General features: G+C 39.6%; 2 protein-coding genes across 6 annotated transcripts in view; one reads left to right on the top strand and one right to left on the bottom strand.

Moving 5' to 3' along the window:
• ARL13B (ADP ribosylation factor like GTPase 13B) overlaps nt 1-9,233 on the bottom strand; it is a 69,645-nt gene extending 60,412 nt beyond the window's left edge. For all 5 annotated transcript variants that reach the window (XM_047876164.1, XM_047876162.1, XM_047876166.1 and 2 more), the window contains exon 1: nt 8,920-9,233. In XM_047876164.1, the coding sequence (XP_047732120.1) occupies nt 8,920-8,978 (59 nt within the window). In that variant the 5' untranslated portion in view covers nt 8,979-9,233. The remainder of the gene's footprint in view (nt 1-8,919) is intronic.
• A 5,387-nt stretch (nt 9,234-14,620) lies between these two features.
• The window catches only part of PROS1 (protein S), a 69,498-nt gene continuing 60,354 nt past the window's right edge, over nt 14,621-23,764 (top strand). The window contains exon 1 of the mRNA XM_047876227.1: nt 14,621-14,872. Coding sequence (XP_047732183.1) covers nt 14,797-14,872 — 76 coding nt within the window. The 5' untranslated portion in view covers nt 14,621-14,796. The remainder of the gene's footprint in view (nt 14,873-23,764) is intronic.

Genomic DNA, 23,764 nt, shown 5'->3' on the forward strand with positions numbered 1-23,764 from the left:
GTTTTTACCAGGAACAAATAACAGGGATTATGTGCAATCTGATATATTTGCACACAGTTGGTATTAGAGAGACCTGTATTCAAGTCCCAGATTTGCCACTTCCAAGCTATATGACCTGGGCCATGTTATTTAACTTCTTAGAATTTTATCAGTAAAATGAGATTATAACAACTATCCCATAGGGATGTGGTAAAATGAAATATGACAATGCAAGTGAAGTGCTCAATGTCTGTGGCACAAAATAAGTGCTCAATCAATAGCTATTCTTACTATACCACAAAATTTAAGCTAGGGAGTCCATGAGATGAGACCACAAAAACAGGCAGGAACCAGATTACAGAAGAGAATGAACAGGTTTCAGTTTTACACACGTCGACAGCAGTGCTTGCTCATCTCACACTGAAGTCTGAAGCTGTAGAAAGATCTGTCTTGGGTTTATGAGACATACCTGGTAATTAAAACTATGAGAAGAGATGAAAGATCCCAGGGAGAGCGCAGGACAGAGAAGAGCCAGGGGAACATGGCACCCCAAGAACCTTTGAAAAAACTCTTAAAACTGCAGTCAGAAAGAAATGAGACCAAAGAAATGGCTGCACCGGGAATAGTTTCCAGAGGGGTGAAGAGACAATCAATATCAAATACTGCAAAGTTTTGTAAAATAGAAGTATCTTTTATATAATTGCCCCAAATTAAGTAACTCAGAAGAAAATGCTCTCATCTTTTCCCAAATCCTGCAATAAACAATGCTTTGAATTTACACAGTATGTCTCAACAGTTCAAAGCTATTTTATCCTATCGTTTACATCATACTGTCCCTGCAGGCAGAGCAGGTACAAGTTACTCAAGGCTATAGCGCTAATAAGAAGTTAGTCAACAGAAGTTTCCATGGGAAGTTTAAATACAATGGTTTGTAAAAATAGTAATAATTATTTTAAAGGAAACTTGAACCATTTGTTTAGCCTGTAATTTATTCACATCATATATATGCACACAGGGGCGCCTGGGTGGCTCAGTCGGTTAAGCATCCAACTCCAGCTTGGGTCATGATCTCACGGTTCCTGGGTTCGAGCCCCACGTCAGTCTCTGTGCTAACAGCTCAGAGTCTGGAGCCTGCTTCTCCCTAGCTCTCTGTCCCTCCCTGGCTTGCACTCTGTCTCTCTCTTTCTCGAAAAATATTTTAGAAAATATTTATATACATGCACAGAGATAAACATGTGGCTCGTTTTCATCAAGGAACCTTGCAAGTATCACCTCAGACTTAGGTCTGTCACAATCATAACCTAGTTTATGGACCTAACAGAAGGTAGATTACCTAGTAACAGGGATACTAAGGTCGTGAATTGCATGCAGCTAATAAAACCTAATCATGATGTCGATGGAATCTAACTATAGCATTTTTCTGCTTAAAATCCTTAAACAGACTCAAGTCCCAACTCTGCAGACTCCTCTTCTGACACTCTCCTCCAGTAGGCCTACTAGTCCTGCTATTCCCCTAGTCCTTTCTGTCCTTCCTGACCGTCCACGCTACCACAGCAAACAGACCTTAACTTCCTCATGCAACTTCTCACATAGTCTCCTCTACTGGAACTTGTCAATTAGCTCGGGAGCCCCAGGATCAAACGTGCTGGGCACACATTAAGCATCTTTACGGAATGACACAGCATAATATATTTTCTGACTCCCTCATTTGCCTGAGTAAACATTACGTAAAACAAAAATATATAATTTTCAGTTGATAAAGTATTACAATGGATTTAATTTATATTAATCTTCACATAAAAGTAACCGTTCAATCTTAGAGAACGTAATCACAATTATTTATCTTCTTACACCAAACTGACCGAAGTTTTCTAAAAAAGTTTACATGCCCAAGTTTTCAAGGAAATAATTAATGGTGAGAAAGATTTTTAAAACTGAAGTAAATTCTGAGTAAAAAAAAAAAAAAAGGAGGGATTAAGAGTCAAAAGCTTGTTTCATATATTTAATCTCAGAGTCTGTATGTAACAGATAAATAATTTGATATGTCAGAAACATAAGCAACATAATACTGGGCTTTTGAACTCAGATTCAGAAAATATTTGAATTATTTATCTTCTCTGAGTGATTTTATTGCGATCACTTGAACATCTACAATTCTAAACTTCCTGATCTATCAACTAAGGAGACAATACCTCAAATGAGATAATTACATAGAAACTATTTCTAACTTCAAAAATATTTTGCAAGTTAAAATAAAATATTTCACTAAAACACTAAAAAAAACTGACACATCAAATTGATATTACTGAAAATATTTGGAACCACATAAAGCAAGTTCCAAAGTTAAAAAGTAATGTAGACACATGTAGGAGAAGACACGTGGGAACATTATTTTATGATAAATGTACAAGAGAAAGAAAAAACCTACCACAAAAAAAATTGATACAATAAAAAATATTTACCAAAAAAAAAAAAATTATGGCGTGATTTTATTGTACAAGTGCATTATTTGCTGACATTTTAATTCAAACTGTGGAGTTCAGGATAATATTACATCAAAATCACTACCTAAATTTATGGAGCATTAATAAATAGCAAGAGGACCAAACTTGAGATCATATGCTAACTCTGAAATCTTAAGTCAAATTCTTAGTGTCAATTTATTCATTCCTAAAATATAAAGAGGTAGAATACAAATGTCTCTAAGTCCTTTTTATCCTAAAATTCTAAACTTCGTACTGAGGATAAACAAGAAGCCGTAGGGGTTTAAAAAGAAATGTGAAACATTCCAGTTCTGTGTACAGCACATCAGATAATCCTTGCTAATCTGTATGTACAGCTTAATTAACAAATTAAAAACTCAGCAATTTCTATAAATGGCCTAGGATTTATAGTTATATTTTTTTAAACCAAAAAACATGGCTATGTACGCCTTACCAAACACCACAGTGATGTACAGAAAGCATTAATCTGCAGTGCTTACTGTAACATCTGAGTCTCTTCCTTTAGACTTGGCCAAATGAATGACAATTTACTAATAAATTTGCGGTAAAGCTTAGATAGGCTGAATTGTAACAACAAAAAACACAGGTAGACAAGAAACTAATTCCAGCTAGTGGTTACCTCTGGGGATGGATTGGTAGGAGATGAATGGGATGTAGGGAGCTTCAAAGATTTGTTATCTATTTTTCTTTAGAAAAAAAAGCAGAAATGTGCTAACCAAAAGTTAATACTTGTAAAATCTGGGTGATAGGCACATGAGTACCTAGTATATTTTTCTTTTTGTTTACATTAATAGTAAAAATACCTTTAATTTATTTTTTAATGTTTATTTATTTTGAGAGAGTGTGCACATGTGCACATGCAGGGGGAGAAGGGGCAGAGGCCAGGCAGAGGAGCGGGGAGGGGCGGGGGGAGTAGCATAGAGAATCCCAAGCAGGCTCTATGCTGTCAGCACAGAGCCTGTGTCGCAGGGCTCAATCCCACAAACGGGAAGATCCTGACCTGAGCCGAAAACAAGAGCCAGATGTTCAATCGAATGAGCCATCCAGGTGCCCCTACCTATTTTTTAATTATAATATTATGTAACTCTTGTTGCCAAATTTTTTTCATTTAAATTGATATTAATTTTCTGCTTCTGTTAGGTGAGCCACTTCTGAATTCATGCCCATGGGAAGCTTGGGAAGCACAAATTTCTTCAAGATCCAGGCAAAATTATACCGCTTCCAAAATCCTGCTTTCTATTCTTGCTAAAAATCTTGGAAATCGTCTTTCAATTCTTGCATATTCTATCATATTTTATATGCACTAATGCACTAATACCAAGATGCTACTTGGTATAAATAATAGGCATTCAAAATATGTAAATGATAATATAAGGGTAAGGACCTGTTTACAAGGTCCAGAATATACTGACCACCATGGCTTGGGGTCTGTGTCCAGGACAAAGCCTGTTCCCTATACACAAAATAAATTTCAGTAGAGTTTTAAATGTTAAAAATAAAAATATGAACATATTATAAAAAAGGTGTAGGTGAATATAATCTTGGATACATATAATGGAATATAATCTAATTATTACACTGACAGAGTGGTGCATTTAAATAAAATTCTTTTTTTAATTTTTTTAACATTTATTATTGAGAGAGAGACACAGAGCATGAGCAGGGAAGGGGCAGAGAGAGGGGGAGACACAGAGTCCGAACGAAGCAGGCTCCAGGCTCTGAGCTGTCAGCACAGAGCCTGATGCAGGGCTTGAACTCACAAACTGTGAGATCATGACCTGAGCTGAAGTCGGACACTTAACCGACTGAGCCACCCAGGCGCCCAATAAAAAAAATGTTTTTAATGGTTATGCTTCAAATGCCACCAAAAATTTACAAATATAACAAATCAAAAAAATATATCTGCAATATATACTACAGAGAAATGGTTACTACTGTATACATTTAAAATCTCTTTTAGAAAATTCAGTAAGAAAATGCACTTGCCTCGATAGAAAAATAGAGAAGGAAATCGTTGGGAAATTCCCAAAACAAGAAATACAAAAGTCCAAGGGAAAAAACAATTTTACTAGGAACTCAGAAAATAGAAACTAAAAGCAGATAGCATTTCCCCCTATAACTTGGAAAAAACAAGTGATGACTCTCACTTTTTGAGGGGAAAAAGGCACTTTTATATACTTCTGGTAGGAGTAACAAGTAACAAGGCTCCTTAAAGCCTTGCTGAAGAGCAATTTGGCAACAGATATCAAATACATTAAACTTTTTCATACCATTTGATCTCAAATTCCATTTCTAAAAATATTTATATAAGGATGTCCACCCAAGCACTGCTCACAATAGTGAAATATTTTAAATATCCTAAATACCTAATAACAGGAATGATTAAACATTCTTTGGTGAATGTATAGAACACACTATTCTGCTTAAAAAGATGAGAAACGTGTAATGTTGCAAAAAGACGTTAATTATGATTAGAGCAAAAATAAATAAAAAGCTGTGAAACAGCAACTCTATTATCTATTGTTTAAAAATTCACACATATGGAAACTATCAACAAAACAAAAAGGCAAAGAATGAGAGAATATATTTGCAAATCATACATCCAATAAAGGATTAATATCCAAATGTATAAAACTTAGGAGAATATACAGACACAACTCAAAAAAAGAAAAAAAAAAAAGCAACCTGATTAAAAAACAGGCAGAGGACGTGAACAAATATCTTTCCAAAGAAAACTACAGCAGACAACAGGCACATAGTGATGCTTAACATCACTAATCATGAGGGAAATGTAAATCAAAATTATAATAAGATATTACCTCATACTGGTCAGACTGGCTATTATCAAAAAGACGAAAAATAACAAGTGTTGGTGGAGATGTGGTGAAAAGGGAAATCTCATACACTATTAGTGGAAATGTAAATTGGTGCAACCACACCCATTATGGAAAACATATAGTACGGAAGCTCCTCAAAAAATTAAAAATAGAACTACCATATGATCCAGCAATTCCACTTCTGGGTATCTATCCAAAAAAACCAAAATACCAATTTGAAGAGATATATGCACCCCCATGTTCACTGCAGCATTATTTACAATACACAAGATACGTAACCAACCCAAGTGTCCATTGATGGACAGATTTAGAAGAGGAACTATACAGATATGCAATGGAATGTTACTTGGTCAAGAAAAAGAATGAAATACTGTCATTTACAACAACAAGGATCGACCTAGAGGGTATCACGCTAGGTGAAACAAATCAGACAAAGACAACTATCATATGATTTCATTTATATGTGGAGTCTAAAAAACAAATAAACACACAAACAAAACAGAGACAAGAAACAAACTTGGTTACCAGAGTGGGGAGAGATGGTGTGCAGGTGAAATAGGTGAAGGGGATTAAGAGATACAAACTTCCAGTTATAAAATAAATAATTCATGGGGATGTTATATACAGCATCAGGAATACAGTCAATAATACTATAATAACTTTGTATAATGTCAAATCATAATTACACTTACCATTGGGATCATTTGATACTGTATAAAAATATTGAGTAACTATGATATACACCTAAAGCTAATAAGATATTGTATGTCAATTACACTTCAATAAAAAGAAACTTTACAGATATGTAAGAGATTCTACACCAAAATGGGAATCTTTGGGTATGAGATTGAGGGTAACTAATATCTGCCACTTTTTTGCTTAGCCATCCATGCCATCAAGCCATCCTAGAGGACCAGTGAGAAGAGCTGAATAAACATTTCATTACAAAACATGGATAAGTAGAGACAAATACAAGGTGCAAAGCAAACACAATGAAAGGGTAAAGAATCTAGCTGGAATGCAAAGACAGTTTCCTGAAAGAATTGCCCAACTGACAAGTGAGGAATGATTAGGAACAGCCAAAAAAAAGAAGGGCATTTGGTGAGGTATGGAGGGCTAGAGAACTTAAGTACCCCAAAACTGGCACAACAGGAGGAAAAAGGAAAAAGACCACTGGCAACAGTGTAGAGAATCAACCAGAAGGGAACAGTGGAAAGACTGTCAAAGACATCTGGGGGAGAAATAATGGAAAGTTTAGCTACAACAGAGCAGTGGGTATGGAAAGGCTAAAAGAGTGTAAGACATATAAGTGGTATTAAACAGGTAGAAACCAAAGGACTTGATGATTTGAGAGAACAAAGCACAAAGAGGTATCTAGAATCACTCTTGGCTAGATTTGGGTAAAAGGAAAGCAGAAGCAATTCAGCATAGAAATGAGAGAGGACATAAAGTTCAATTTTGGATACGCAGGGATTGAGGATTCTTGTGGAACAGGATAAGTAAGTCTTCAAGCAGTAGAGGAGTCTTTGCTGGAAATATGAACTTGAGGTCAATGTTTAAGTAGCCGCTGAAGTCTCTGTGTGGTGAAATTGCCCAGGAAAGGAGAATATACGGAAAAAAAGAGAGAGCTGAACACAGAATCCTGGGGAAGACTTGAGAGTGAGATGAAGAAAGGCTAAATGCCAAAAAGAGACAGAAAAGACAACAGATAGAAAGGTAAAAATTTTTTAATTCAGAAAAAATAAAATCAGAGAATTTCAAGAAGAGAATGGTCTTACGTGTCAAATGATGCCAAGAGATTGAAAAGAATCCATTGGATTTAATAACCAGGCAGCATCTGGTGTAGCAGGAACAACTTCTGGGCAGAAGTCTCCTAATGTAGGAAGTTAAGGAATGCATGAGAGGAAAGGAGTTAAAGTGTCAGAGACAGGAATCCATAGCCAACTCTTCCATCTGGAGTGAAGGGAAAGAGCAAACATAGCTGCAGGGACAGAGGGTTGTTTATCATGGTGGGCACAGAATAATGGCTTCCCCACAACGTCCACATCCTAATCGATGGAACCTGTGAATATGTCACCCTGCATGGCAAACCGATTTTGCAGACACAATTAAGTGAAGGATCTCTTATGGAAGCTTATTTTGGGATGGCCCAATTCAATACAAGAGTCCTTATAAAAGGGACTCTTAAATGTCCTGGTAAAAGATCAGACAAAAGAGATGTTATGCAACTGGCTTTGAAGATGGAGGAAGGGGGCCACAAACCAAGGACAGCAGGCAACCTCTTCCCAACACCACCCCCCCCCTTCCCACCCCTCTGGAAAAGGCAAAGAAAAACAGATCCTCTCATAAGAGCCTCCAGAAGGCATTCAACCCTGCTGACCCATTTTAGACTTCTGACCTCAGAAGTCTAATGCAGGATAATAAATTTGTGTTTTAAGTCACTAAGTTAATAGTAATTTGTTACAGCAGCAATAGGAAACATTTGGTTTGGGTTGGTTTTTTTTAGGTAAGAGAGGCTTGTGCATGTTTGGCACACTAAAGAAAACAGATCAATGCTATGAAGACAAAAGGGAGACTTTGTATTTTTGACAATAAAATGTAACAAAAAATTTTGGGGTAAAAGTTTAGGTTTATTCTTGTATCCCAAAAGTCTTCTCTGTGATCTCTGACAAAATGCTGAATAACTGAAGCTCACTAGGAAATGGGAAATCACAAGAAAATCAAAACTTTGTTATAATTTACTCTTGGTCTAATTCCAAAGTCAACATTATTTATAAGGAGTAACAAATTTAAGGTTTCTTTATAGGGTAAACCTAAAAAAGTGTCATTTTCAAGTACTCTTTCCTAGCACGGTACCTGGCACATGGTATTTTCTCAACAAATGAATGAATATCAAGTAGCAGGTGCTAAATATTAATACGTCTAGCATTCCAAAATGAAAGGTTAAGAAGTGGACTTTTTCAACTAAAGGCTTAACTAGATGTTACATGTAAATTGAAGCTACACTACAGTTAGGAAGACACTTTCCATCAGCTATTCTCACTTAATACAACACTCTTAAGGCACAGAGATTATCACCCCCATTTAATCGATGACAAAGGAGGGGCCAAAGTGGTTAACTCATGTAATTCTTAAGCAGTGGAGCCAGATTTCAAACCTAAGTCCTTAAAACAGTCAGTGAGTGAGTGAGTGTGTGTGTGTGTGTGTGTGTGTGTGTGTGTGTGTTGGAAAATAATGTGTGGATGTTATGAAAACTGTATCCCATGCTTCTCTGTTTAAAAAAAAAAAAATCCCATTACAAAAGTCAGGAAAAACACAAAACGGGTAGTTTCCAACTCCATACGCAAAAGACACAACTTCTGAAGAAATTCGAACCCGTTTAAATAATAAGAGTACGCATTCTGAGAAATCTGAAATGTAACTAGGCAAAAAAGCTACGCCTGCTCTCTCCCTCGGAGACGATTCAAACTGGGAGCAAAACCATCCCCCGCGGCCTGGGAGCGACTCTTCCCGGAGGAAAGGTGGCGCCCCAACAGGCCCCTCAGGGGGCAACTGTCCAAATCCCCTAGGACGGCACCGGCCAGCCGGGTGCAGCTTACCTGACGGGCTCCCGCCACCGCTTGAACCAGCTGCAGCAATTGGCCATCAGACTGAACATCCCAGGCCGCTCCTCCCAACGCCTCCCATCCGAGCCCCGAGCGAGAAAGGGCCCCTAGTTGCCCCGGGCCGAGTCCCGGCGGCCGCAGCCGTTCCGAGGCACGTCGGAGGCGGAGAAGTCTGGAAGGGGGTCGAGGTGGTCAGTCCCAGCGCCAAGTCCCGGTAACCGCGCCGGCCGGCGAGCGAACAACGGCCTCCTCGCCCAGGCACAGCGCGGCCAAAGGCGCAGACACCCAGACCCGAGTAGTGTTAGCGGAGCCCCGCCAGTGAAAACCCCGCGTCGACGCGCTGACGTTTCTCCCAGGCGCGGAAGGCCCTCCCCAAGCACCGCCTTTCGCTCCTCCAATCAGCATTCGTCGGCCCGTGGTGCGGGCCGCTGAGTGGCTGAGTGTCGGGCTCCCCTTCCCCCGGGACGGCGGGGGGCGGGGAGGTGGCGCTCGTAACTAGGCAACCGGAGCGTCCACAGATGAGTTGAAAAATCCCCGACAGATCCTGGGCAAGTCCTCTCTGTATACCCACACAAAGTGTGTTGCCAGCCGAGGGTGTTGTTCCTCGTGTGTCTCTAACCCCAACTTAGATCCAGAGAGCTTACTTAGGTCTTGTGCGTGTTTTGTTTTGTTTTGTTTTGTTTTGTTTTGTTTTGTTTTGTCAAGCAGGACTGGGATCCTTTGGGACTCCGGTAGACTCTGACTGCACAACTGCAGAAACAATGCCCTGCGACAGTTATTACAAGTTAAGGACGAGGGGAAAACTCATTTGTTAACTATCCAATAATTCAGATGACAGTGACGTTTTAATCTCTATAATGTTTATTGCTGTTTGTTACAGAAAATGTAAAATGATATTGTGGGGGGTTATGATTTCAAAAGAAATAGTATGTTCATTGTAGGAAATGTGAAAAACACTGAAAAAAACATAAGATCAGAAAACAAGATCTCACATTCACCACCCAAAGATAACCAATATTAACATTTCAATATACTTTCTAGGATTTTTAGAAAGTATTCGGTTGCTAGCTCTTTGGTTTCTGCACGATGGAGATGATGATATGCTGTTTTTGTACTATGTCTTATTTTATTTACAAAGATATGTAATGTCTGCATTTGTTTTCGTACTTTTTTGAAAAAGAAATGACAAGGGGCGCCTGGGTGGCTCAGTCGGTTAAGCGTCCAACTTCGGCTCATGTCATGATCTCGCGGTCCGTGAGTTCGAGTCCCCTGTCGGGCTCTGTGCTGACAGCTCAGAGCCTGGAGCCTGTTTCAGATTCTGTGTCTCCCTCTCTCTCTGACCCTCCCCCGTTCATGCTCTGTCTCTCTCTGTCTCAAAAATAAACGTTTAAAAAATTGAAAAAGAAATGACAAGTACATTCCTGTAGAGAAAAAAATGCATGCATGGTCTGTAGGAACCTGTGTGTCTATTCCGTTTCTACTTAAATAAATTTTTTCAAATCTTGGTAAGAGGAGAGAGGGCCCTGTAATGTCCAGCATATCCAGGGGAAAAATAATGGTTTGGGACTACAATAGATTTAGCTTTAAACTTGTTCTCTGTTCTTCACTCATTCATGTAACCCTAATTCAAACTCATATACATCTTTTACAGCTTGCTATCTCTGAACCCAAGCACCCCATCTGCCAAATGTCAATGAAAATACCTACACTGTGGGGATGCTAAGATGATGAAATGAGAGAAATAAAGCTTAAGTGCAGTTTCTAACAAATAACAGCAGATTTTGAAGTTGGTGTTGCTTGCCTAATAAACATTTACGGCACATGACCTCCCACCTCTTTCTCCAAATTGGTAGGACCTTGTTTAGTATTTTTATTGTCCTAACTTGATAACTTCAGTTTTGTTTCCAGTCACTGCAGGCTGCATGACCTCTACTGGTTTTCCTAAGTGAACCTGCCCTTCATGCCAGATGCTTCCTCTGCCTGGACTGTCCTATCCAGAAACAATAATACTTCTATTCTACAGTGCTAATGGGAAAGTTAGATTATACTTTCATGAATTTTCTTTTCTCACTGTTATCTGTTTCCTTTCATTTTTTAATATCTGAAGGTATCTACCTTATCTTGTCCAAGGTTAACCACTTTCCTGCAACTTTGACAAACATCACTTCTCAACTTTTCTGAAATCCTGTTCCTTTGATTATTTATTTTTTTTAACATTTCATTTATTACTTTTGAGACACAGTGAGAGACAGAGCATGAGTGAGGGAGGGGCAGGGGTGGGGGAGACAGAATCCAAAGCAGGCTCCAAGCTCTGAGCTGTCAGCACAGAGCCTGACATGGGGCTCAAACTCACAGGCTATGAGATCATGACCTGAGCCAAAGTCCAACGCTTAACCAACTGAGCGACCCAGGTGCCCCTGATTATTTATTCTTGATCCAACATGTGAAATACATCCCTCCCCATTTTATTTTCCTAGACCTTTGGCTATAATTTCCAGGTGGAGAAGGGGTAAGAAGGCAGGGCAGGAAAGATCCACAATTTCCCCTTAGCTATGAGCCAGGTTAGTTCTCTTCTGATGACTCTACTTTCACAGCCTAACTTTTTAAACTGGTAGTTTACCACTAAAAGCCTAAAGCACTATTTTTTTTTTTCTGTTCCCTCTTTTTATCAATGTACTGTGATTGGGCTTCTGCTTCATCAAACTATGCAAAACACATTTTTAAATGTAACCTCTATCTTCCTAATTACCAAGTCAGTTCTCATTTTCTTTTTTATTACTTAATACATTTAATACAGTTAACTCTTTTAAAACTCTTTCCTCCTTTGGCTTTTCAAAATTACATACTATTCTGGTTCTCTTCTGATCTCACTGGTCACTCTTCCTTCAGCTTCCAATATGTATTCTCCAGGATCTGACCCTATCCTTCTACTTTCCTTTTTTCCTTTTTTAATTTTTTAACATTGATTTATCTTTGAGAGACAGAGAGTGAGTGGGGGAGGAGCAGAGAGAGGGAGACACAGAATCTGAAGCAGGCTCCAGGCTCTGAACTGTCAGCACAGAGCCCAATGTGGGGCTCAAACTCACAAACAGTGAGATCATGACCTGAGCCAAAGTCTGACGCTCAACCAACTGAGCCACCCAGGCGTTCCCTTCTACTTTCCTTTTCAAAAACATGTTCTCTTAAGGGTGCCTGGGTAGCTTAGTCGGTTAAGTGTCCAACTCTTGATCTCAGCTTAGGTCATGATCTCATGGTTCCTGAGATCTAGCCCCACATCCGGCTCTATGCTGACAGTGAGAAGCCTGCTTGGGATTCTCTCTCTCTGCCCCTCCCCTGTTCCTTCTCTCTCTCTCTCTCTCTCTCTCTCTCTCTCTCTCTCCCTCTTTCTCTCTCTCAGTAAACAAATAAAAAATAAAGAAAAACATGTTCTCTTGAAGAATCCAATTACTTACTTCTGTACCTGAAGGGACTTACCATGCAGGTGTTTCTTCAGCATTTCTGGAACTGTACTCAACACTCTTCCCCTCCCCCCCCCCCCCCCAAATATACTCAACCTCAGCTCTACTTCTTGTCTTCCCTGAGAATGATACATTACCAAATATTTCTGGTGTCACATATAGATGGTCAGTTAGTCAACTAAATTGAGTACTCATTTTTCAATACCGTAAGTGGTTTAGTAGACATACGCACTGCATACTATTTCCAGTTTTCTTTTCCTTTTCCTTTTACAAGCATATACGATAGTTATTCCTACCCTTTAGAAGTCATGCAACTTGCTTTGTCCAGTGAAATGTGAGCAAAATGGTAATTGTGGAAGACTATGTTGTTAACTTTGAAGTATTATGAAACCCAAACAGCGTGGAATGCTGAGCCAACACATGGAAGATGTCTGTCTAGAAAGTCCTGCAGTGAACTTTCCATAAGCAAGAAGTAAACACTTAATCACTTACCTTAAGCCACTGTATTTTCATGACTATTTCACCATAGTGTACTCTAGTGTATTCTTAATAATGAAAACTATCTTGCTGTCATGATTCTAGCTAAGACTCTTATTTCTTCTCCCAGAGATTATTTAGCAGCCTAAATGTTACTTGATTTCTTTTTCCAGCTTTATTGAGGGATAATTGACAAAATTGTAACATATTTGAAGTGTACAATTCGATGATTTAATATATGTATACATGGTAAAATGATTCCTACAGTTAACACATCCATCACCTTACATTGTTAACCTTTTTTTTTTTGAGAACACATTTAAGAACTACTCTCATAGCAAATTTTAGTATATAATATAGTATAATTAACTATAGTCACCATGTTGCACATTGAATTCTCAGAACATATTCATCTTATAACTGAAAGTTTATATACCCTTTATCAGTGTTCCTCCATTTCCTTACTCCTCAGCTCCTTTATTTCTATGAATTTTCTCTTTTTTAATTTTTTTTTTAAAGATTCTACATATAAGTGATTCAGTACAGTAGTTGTCTTTCTCTGTCTGGCTTATTTCACTTAGCATAATTTCCCAAAAGCCATGTATAAATGTGAGATATCTATTATCTATCTATCTCTATCTCTATGTCATATGTTTTCTTTATCCATTCATCCATTGATTAAACTTAGGTTGTGGTTTCCAAATCCTGGCTATTCTGAGAAATGCTGTAATGAATATGGGAGTACAGTATCTCATGATAGTGATTTCAGGGGTGCCTGGTTGGCTGAGTTGCTTGAGGGTCCAAATCTTGATTTCAGGGTGGGTTGGAGCCCAGGAGTGGGGAGCCCAGGATGGGGCGTGGGGCTCAGCGCTGGTGGTGAGGAGCCTACTTGGGATTCTCCCTCTCTCCTCGGCCACTCTTGGCGCTTGCGCTCCCTCTCTCTCAAAATAAATAAATAAATAAATAAATAAATAAATAAATACACTTTAAAATATCCTTACATTAACATTATGAAAACCCATTATTATCCCCTTTTACAGATGATACAACTGGGGCTTATAGAGGTTAAGCAATTTGCTTTAAGTTACAGAACTAGTGATAGAAGTATCGAGATTTGAATCAGGCGTTTTAGCTCCAGATGCCCCCTTAAACATTACATAACATTTCAAATGTGTATGTCTAAGCACAACAAATAGGGGTTATATTGCAAAAAAAAAAAAAACCAAACAAACAAAAAACAAAAAACAAAACGAGCTGTCTGAAGGTGATGGAATTGATATATTTCTCATTTCCTTCTCAAAACATATTTTTGCTATAGTTTTTTTTTTTTTTACACCATAAATGCAAAAACAAAATAAAAATGTAGATGATCAAAACTATCCCATTTGTTTCCATTCTCTCTCTTCTCTGTCGCCTTCCTGGAGTTACTCGCTTCTAGGCTTGACGAATGTCTTCATCCCCAACATCAGAGTGTCTCGGCATGATTTTTCCATCTTAGCTCGGATACCCTGTCCTCTGAGTCCTCAATGTTCCCCGGCCCCTGAGCCTCTCACCCTAGCTCACTAGAGGTTTCCACTGCATTTAAATTCCCTTCTCGGGCAAGTTCACATTGCGGAGACTGGGAACGAAACGCAGGAGCTCGGGAGCGGGCGAGGAAGGTGTCTCCACCGTGTTTACTAGGCCTCCAACACTCTCCCGGAGCCCTGCCCCCCAGCGTCGAAAAGCTTCCTGGAAAAGTCCTCGTTATCACTTCCCCTCTCGGGCGGGGGGCTGGGAGCGGGCGGTCCCCCCGCCCCCGGCTCCCGCTGTTCCACCGGAGCGCTCGCTCGCAGGCGCCGCCGCGCCGCAGTCCTCGGAGAGCGGCGCCCCGGCTCGCAGGTCCCCGCCGCGCCGCGCCACGGTCCGGGTCCCCGCCCGCGCCTCCGCCCGCTCCGCGATGAGGGTCCTGGGTGGGCGCTGTGGGGCGCTGCTGGCGTGCCTCGTGCTAGTGCTCCCCGTCTCCGAGGCAAACTGTGAGTAAGCAATAGCGTCCTGTCTTCTCTCCCCAGCAGCGCCCTCTGAACCGGGAGCCCTGTCGATAGGATTTTCTCGTCTGGGGCTGCAGCCTGCTAGAAAGTTTCCAGTAAGTCCCGACAATCTCCGGGCTGATGGAGGCAGCCGGGGATCTAGCGGGCAGTGTAATGGTGGGGCAGGGGCGATATTGCCCTGCTCTGGGAGTCAAGCGCTGCCTACAGGACAGATTCAAGAACCCGGGTGACACTAAATATCAGTGAAGGAATTACAACACCTACCCACTGGCCCTCAACAGCTGAAGTTCCCAGTCAGAAGACAGGGATGAGCACCTTCCAGTATAACAATAGGGGGGAAAGGGCAACCTACTATATTTTATACCCGTTGTACAAGTGGCTGTCCCCAGGCAGCACCCCTTGTTGCAATTTACCTCCCTTTTGCAATTTCTGGACTTTGAGCTTGGTTTGCTTATCTCAACATTGACAAAACAATTGTTTTAGGATCACTGCTGGTTTGCATGGCAGTAGGCAGATGTCATTTTCTAACCTTGAAATCAAAAGGACTGTTAAATGTTGTGTTTCTCGGATCATTTTGTACTATTTTTGACACTGTCACTGATCTGAGGTCATGGCATGAATTCTTTGTGCTTTATTTTTGTATTTCCAGTTCTTTATGTTCCCACGGGTGGATTCAAGGCAGGATATTGAGTTTTCTCTGTAAAGTATATAAGGAATATTGAGGCATTTAGTACATTTTGATTGCCTGTTAATTTGTTTTCTAAAGTTTAAGCATGCTCCCTGATTAAAAATGCTTACTTGTGCTACATTTTATTCTCAGGAAATGGCATGGGAGAGATAAACTTTGAATTGCAAAAACGTTTAGGCTGCTTCAAGCTCCTGTGGAAACTTTTCAAAGATGGTAATTTTAGGAGAATTCAGTAGGAATTTACTAACATTCCACTAGTTTGTATCAGTTACTGATCAGGATGAATGAGGTATTTTAAAATTCTAGTTTACAGGTTAAAACATCATCTGTTGATTTTATATTAAAGAGCTACAATAGCAGCATTTCTATTCAAACCACTGTCATTAAGCCTATATGTCGACCACATGTATGAATTTATGATTTATATGGTTCATTAGAACAATCAAATATTTGCCTGGTAACCAGAAAGAGGCAAAACTATCTTCCAACATTCACTCCTTGTCATCACAAACCCTTTCTTTCTGTAGAGATTGTTACATTTTCATTGAATCTAGACAGTTAAAAATGATGTGAATGTCTGTATGTATTACACACAGGTAATCAAACCATATATGTGAAGAGATGCACTTGTTATATACAATCCCTGATAGAATAGAGAAATTAATTGTACGAATACATCACATAAAGAATAGTTGGCCCTATATTGCCTTTATTTTTAATAAATATGAGTAGTTTCATTGGATTAAAAATCATCTCTGGTTAACTGATAAGGAAACCAAGATACAGCTGGAATGTTTTTGCTCCCTAAGATTTTAAACTTGAGATAGAATTAGAACTCTAAATATTTGATTTATAATTCATTGGTTAGTCCACAGAGATATAGTTGCTATTTCAAGAAAAAGGTTTACAAATCACGGTTTTAGTTTTGAGAGTTGTTAGAAATTGTCCAGTTCAACATCTTCCTTTCAACAAGAATTGGTCAGAGATGTTAACTGAATTTGCAGACATTTGTATATACGAAAGATTTTTAATATCTCTTATATTTAGAATAAATATGAGAGAGACGGAAAAGGAGAGACAGATTTAAAATATTTACTGTCTACATATTTCATCATTTGCCACTGAGAATTGTGGTGAAGAGAAATAGGAGAAAAGAGATCTTCTCTGACTAGTTTGGCCCTATCCAGAGTTCCTCTTGTAGGTGGATATAGTGAGTGTACTCTTAACATTACTGACTCATATTTTTCTTCTCTTTTTCACTCTCTTCTCTCCCTAACTATTCCATTCACTGTTTACCTGTATTCTCTTATATTCCCTTTATTTCAGAGTTCGAAATGTTGCACTGATGGGGAAACTTTTTTAAGTTTGGGATGAGTTAGAGACAATTTCTGCTACAACAACCACAATACCCTTTGCCACATTCTCTTATCATCAATTCTATGCCAGGTTACATAAGTACTGCTTCATAATAGACCTTTTCTGTCCACCACGTTCAATATCCTCTTCACACCTAAATGATCTATATTTAAATTTTCGACATATTATGAGAAAAAAATGAGAAGCTTGATAACACAGATATCCATATTCTTTAGGTACAAGCAACAGTAATGAACTCTTGCTAACTAATGCAGAAAGAAAGAAAGAAAGAAAGAAAGAAAGAAAGAAAGAAAGAAAAGAAAATGAAAGAGAAAGAATGGAAGAACAAAAAAGGAATGAAAGAGAAAGAAAGAAAGAAAGAAAGAAAGAAAGAAAGAAAGAAAGGAAGGAAGGAAGAAAGAAAGGAAAGAAGAAAGAGCAAGCTGAGTGAATTTATTGGAAGACTACTGAATGGCATGGTGAATAACTCGGCCTACAGAAGCCAGGAACTTGAGCATTTCTGTGATCTATACAGTGGGAACTCATGCACTCACTGTTAGGAGCTGCCATCAGATGACTGGGTTCTAACTGCCTTCTAGTCCTGGGTGTCCCCGCTCATGATGAAAATTCCTAGGAGAGAGAGCTTGATTGTTTTGGAGAGTCCTGTGACTGACAGGTCACTAGAATCAGGTGAAGTGCCCCGACAGCTCCAGCGAAGGGATGCGTCCTGCAAAGGAAGCAGAAACAAGAGAAGTCTACACATTCTAATTGGTTGTACAACATTCACATATGCCCTTCTTTCCATAAACGCCATTTGGAAATATTTCAAGTATAATGCAGATATTTTTCATATAATGCAAATAACTAAGGTACAGCAGAAAGGACCTCCTTCTTAGAAGATTCCAGTCACCACATCCAAAGAGGAAGGCTCAAGGCTACCATTTCCTAGTTTAGGGGATCATTGAATGATGTGCCTGCCTCCTCTCATGTCAATGTGCTATGCCTTGTGGATAAAATGATACATTGTAGTGTACCAATACTATAATAATAATAACAACAACAATAATAATATAACAATAATAATCAAAAGACAGCGAGGAAATACAAGTACTGACTTTAGGGTGAACTGTCTTTCTTTCTTTTGAGCTGGACCTGGTATTTATGACCTCCTCCTTCACTGCCCAATTCGACTTGTCTCTTGCTTTCAGGTAGTTCCCTTATGTTTGATTTTTTTGTCTGCTCTCTGAGATGAACCACACCCTTATTCAGGAAGAATCTGAGCCTTGTTCTAGCTGTGGTTGGTTGTATCCGTCTCTTTGACAATTTCTATTGTGCATAATAGTCATCTTGAGGGAGCAGCACTCCTTCTAGCCTTGATTTATATGTGGCAACATCACTATTTTGCCTCGATTATTGTCATACCAGCACAATCTTTTTAATTTTTTTTTTCAACAGGAATAAGGAACTTGAAATGGCTACATAACAGTCTCAGCTTCTAATTCAGTGGAAATATATTAAGTCCCATGGTGAATGCATTTCTTCTTGGTTTACCAATTTTGAGATGAACAAGGGAAGAAAGCAAAAACACTGGGAATGGGTCATTGAATTAATTTCTTAGGCTGCTGTAACAAAGTACCACAAACTGGGTGGCTTAAACAACAGAATTTATTGTCTCACAGTTCTGGAAACTAGAGGTCTGAGATTAAGGTGTCAGCAGGATTGAGTCCTTCTGGGAGCTGTGAGGGAGAATCTGTTTCGTGCCTCTCTCCTAGCTTCTGGTAGCCTCAGACATCTCTTGGTTTATCACTGGCATTTTCCCTATGTCTTCACATCATTTTTCCTCTGCATGAGTGGTTCCATTGCAAATTCCCCCTTTTGATAAAACATCAATCATATTGGATTAGAGTTGACTCTTATGACCTTGTCTTAACTTGATCATCTGCAAAACTGCTTTTTCCAAATAAGGTCATATTTGTAAGTAGTGGGGGATTAGGTCATTACCATCTTTATAGGGGGCACCTTTCAATCCATGACAGTCAGTAAGCATCATATCATGACAACTACTTCTTCCCTTTCTACCTATATTCCTGACCTGTGTATTTTAGCTTTAGGGGGAAAAAGCACTAAATTTTATGATGTCTAGTACACAACATGTACCACATTTTTTTAAGTAAACTCTATGCCCAATGTGGGTCTCAAACTCACAACCCCAAGATCAAGAGTCGCTGACTCTACCGACTGAGCCAGCGAGGGGCCCCCAAAACATACCACACCTTTTAACCACATTTTGGAAGATAGTGTTGTGTCTGAAAAGGCAGTAACAGAACCTTCAATAATTGGTCAGTCCATCATGCTATAAGGCTAGCTCCTTTCAGGTATTAGGGTACACAGTAGGACCCATGAACACCATAATCAACATCCTATTGACGTATTTCCTTAACCGTGGAGTTAATTCTTTAGTTAGAGGTAAAGTTGTGTGGTTAGCATAAAGCATTAAGTAAGCCTAACAACAGTGATACCAATAGAGAAACTAAATCTAAATACAGAATAAATATCTCTATGTCTGGGAACAGTGTGCTGCTCCTGCATGATAAAAGAGCCCTAATTAATCAACCATTCACCAGGTATCTGATTGGATTTTGCAATGCATCTAATCTCTAACAGCAGAAGGAATGGTAATTTTGCCGGCAAATGTGGTGTCTTTTAGTAGTAAGAGCCTAGTAGATCTGAGGGAGGAAAAATCTGTATAGTTGAGTCAATACGTAGTCTCCATCCTTGCCACCTGGTATGTGTATCGAACAACAGTAGACCCAGTGACACAACAAGTGATAACCCGAGATAGCCTTAGCACCAAAGGTACCCACGGACTTGTATGTTTGGCCTTCATGGCATTTTAAAGATCAGGAAATTTCATCTAAAAAGTTTGTGTTATGACTTCTCTTGAAAAATAACTAAAGGGGGAGCAGCCACCTGGGTGGCTCAGGTCATGATACTGCGGTTCATGGGTTCAAGCCCCACATCCCGCTCTGTGCTGACAGCTCAGGGTCTGGAGCCTGCTTCAGACTCTGTGTCTCCCTCTCTCTTTGCCCCTTCCCTGCTTGTGCTCTGTCTCTCTCTGTCAAAAATAAACATAAAAAAAAATTAAAAAAAAAAAAAAGGAAAGCAAATAAAGGAAGATCTGGCCATACTGGACACACATTCAAAGCTGCCTTCTTAAGGTAGAATATACTCTATCCAGTTAACCACAATTCTAAGCATCCCCCGTCATCTCTCATTAAATTCTCTTCTCTTATTTATGGTATCTATCTGAAACTTGTAGATTTCTGAGTTTGTGACCCTTGTACTAGATTGCCTTGGAAAGGAACACAACTGACAATCCTTAAGTGGATCATTCTATCCCCTCTTATTAAGAACTTCTCTGGTGTGGTGCTATGTTGTGAGTATTCAACTGGAAAAGAAATATTCTCAGCTCTGGGCAATTCTTTCCAAACTTCCTTGTCTCTAGACCTGATATCTAGCTCTTTTTAGGTCTCTGAACAATTAAGCAGACCATTTACAACCATTCAGGAAGCAGAATAGATCCTGATCTCATTCCAAGCAAAGTGGACAATGAGAAATACTGCTTATATGTCTGCCCATTGTGAGGTTTTTGCTTCTCCAAAAATTCTATTTCTCCTCAGGATTCTATTTCAGCCGCAGGGAGGCTGTAGTTTGTTTATTTGTTCATTGTAAGCTGTATCTTCATAGCAGATCTACCTCTTGCTCATATTGGTACATTACAAAGAAGTATCTGTAAACTAGAGATTTCATCTTCTGTAGGTTGATTTGCATCTTCAGTAGGTTGGTCATGGGCTTTCCCTCCTAAGGCTGTAAAGGGAGCTTACAGGAGGACTTCTTCAAGTTAGAAAAGTGAGCAACCTGCTCAGGCCACATAGTTTTGCCTTTAGTTCCATCTTGTTCATACCATTTGAACATGTCACAGTTGAACTGCTGTCATAACTAAATTTCTGGCTAGACAGAAAAGGTAGCAGCCAGTTCATGATGAGCTATTTAAATCACATGGTCACCAGGTATCCTGTGGTCAGATTTGCAGATTTCACTGAGGTCCAAAAGGATGCCAGGGACAGTTTGTCAAGGGTAGACTAGTTACTTGCAGAAAGAAATGTGACTTGCTCTCTAATCGGAAGGACCTCTACGGAAATTCTTCTTTTGGGACTTGCTATGGTACCCGGTATAGGACCAAAGTACCCTGCCATCCTATGGACAATTTGACACAATTGGATCTGATGGGTCACTGGCTAGTCTGACTGACAGACTGCTTGAATTGAACTTTGAAATAGGTAGAGAGCATTTTCTTATTCTGGTTCCCATCTACATCTGGCACCTTTTGGATTCACAGGGTAAACAGATCAGAATAGAACACCTAAAAATGGAATATGCCTCAAAAATGAGAGGTCCACAAATATGTATTCTTCCACCTTAGTGTTGGACACCTAGGTTTATAAAAGGTTGTCTCTCACTTGGGCAGTAATATTCTAGCATGACCAAACTGTTGCTGAAAATAGTTCAATGCTCTCAGGGGAATGGATCAGTTTGGAGTTTGAGTTTTATTGGACCTATAGTTAGGTAGTTTTAGGACACAATTCCCATAATCAAGTGACCCCCATAAGCTTCAGTTCTAATGAGAAACCTTAGATTTTAGATGCTTTGCTTCCCTAAAGGCCAATACCTAATAATCACTAAAGGTTTTGGGGATCTTTTCCCTTAGTGCAGTTACCCAATAAAGTTAACTTGCTTTGGAGAGAACAAGGAGAAAAGTTCACAGTATACAGGAGGGTTCTTCAAGGGCATCTCTCCTCTCCTCCATTCGAGAAGTTCTGGATCCATCAACTGACTCAAGATTGGTGATTCAGGAGACGTGGCAATTTCTTTGTATTGTGACTGAAGTACAGCCTCTGTTTGCTAACCCATTGAGTTTTTGGATAAAAAAAAACCCAGTGAAGAACTTTGTGGGTTGTCTTCCCATCTCATTCGAGGAGGATCTTCACCTGTTAATTCTTTCTCCAACATTCAATCACTACAACACCTTGACTTTGATTCGTGTGAATATGGGCTGCCACCTAAGCTCAGCCACCCACCCCCCGGGTTCTTCCCATTCCACCTGAGATCTGGGAGCCCATTTCTATTGCAACCTCTCCCACCAGCATTTCTGATCAGGGAGAACAGCCAGTAAAATCCCTTTTAGAAGGCCCAGTGGTTTCCTTAATAATTATTTCTGTGATAATCTTGAAAATGCCTTCTTTTATTTCATACTGGGAGGTGGGATGGGTAAGTGAGGAAGTGAATAGGTAGGAACAATGTGACAGATTCAAGCCAGAATGTCTGTCTCCTAGTCTTTGTGAATTCTTGCTTTAATACTATGCCAAGGAATGTCTGGATTTTGAGTCATTTTAGGGTGTGCCGAGGTTTTGTCTAGGATGGCATTAGCCAACCAAGCCACTGTTAGACCTGAAACTGGTGGCCCTAGCTAGCACATGGGATGGAATCGGCAATATTAATACATTCAGCCTGATGGAAAATTACACATGCCTTTTGTATTGGTTTTCTATTGTTGTATAACAAATTACCGCACACTTGGCATCTTGAAACAGCACAATTTATTATCTTGTAGTCCAGGCTCAAGTCCAGGGACCTGCTCAGGGTCTCATAAAGCTAAAATCAAGGGGTCCACCAGGGCTGAGATCTCATTTGAAGCATCCTCTTCCAAGTGCACTGATCTCTCCAATGAGAGGAAGGAGAAGGGAGAGCAGTGGAGGAGGTGGACTTGTGCGCGGAAGTGACAAAACTCACTTCTGCTTATAGTTCTGTTAGTTCCAACCCAAAGAAGCACATGGAATATTTGGTCAGCATTGTTTCTGTTACAAATATCTTTCCTCTAAGGTTAAGATTACTATTTCTTCCTCTAAGAGAAACACAAATACTTACTGCTTATTTTACCTTTGGTAATATACTTACAAAGTGTGAGGTTGTAATAACTACTTGTTAAATAGGGAGGGCATAATTAACTGTGCCCAATAGACCTAAGCTGGGGACATACTCTGATGACAGTGAGTTGGCGGTTAATGTAGCAAGGTGAAAAAAAATAGGGTAATAGGTGATACTGAAATTATTTCTCTTGTGAGAACTGTTACTATTTTAGATTGAAAAGTGGCTTTGGGTTTAGAAAGTGAAGTCCTGAACACATGATCTGTAGCTTTGCTGTTCTAGAATAGTTCATGAACCAGTAGTGGGAGCATTACCTGTGAGCTTATTAGAAATGAAGCCTCTCTGGCCCCACCCCAGACCTACCAATTCAGAATATGCATTTTAAGAAGATTCCAGGTGACTCCTATGCACGTTTAAAATTTGAATCATGTTTGGTCTATAAGGAGATAGCAGAAAAGAGTGATCAATGGTTTTGCATAAGAAGTGAGCAGAAATTTACAGGGGTGGCAGTAGGGGGATAGCAGTAGGAGGCAACCAGGGATACAGAAGGGGAGAGGATGTCAGAGAAGGGAGAAAAGAAGCGAGCACAAGGCAAGAGAATGCAGCTTGTGAAAAGGTCCCAGGAAGAAATTATTAGATGTGAGATGGTCAGAGGACCTTTAGGAACTGGCTTTTTTTTTTTTTTGAGACTCAACTTTAAATTGCAAAAATTGCTTTAATGTAAACCATAGCCCTTCGCACCTTCCCCCTGCCACCTACCCCCAGTGTTTCTTCAGAAGAGGTTATTTCCACATTTAAGTTGGTTAAGAACGAAGAGAAGAGTTCCATAAGATGCGACGGAGTTGAAC

Source organism: Prionailurus viverrinus, chromosome C2 (assembly GCF_022837055.1).
Source record: "Prionailurus viverrinus isolate Anna chromosome C2, UM_Priviv_1.0, whole genome shotgun sequence".
In the NCBI taxonomy this organism is placed as follows: Eukaryota; Metazoa; Chordata; class Mammalia; order Carnivora; family Felidae; genus Prionailurus; species Prionailurus viverrinus.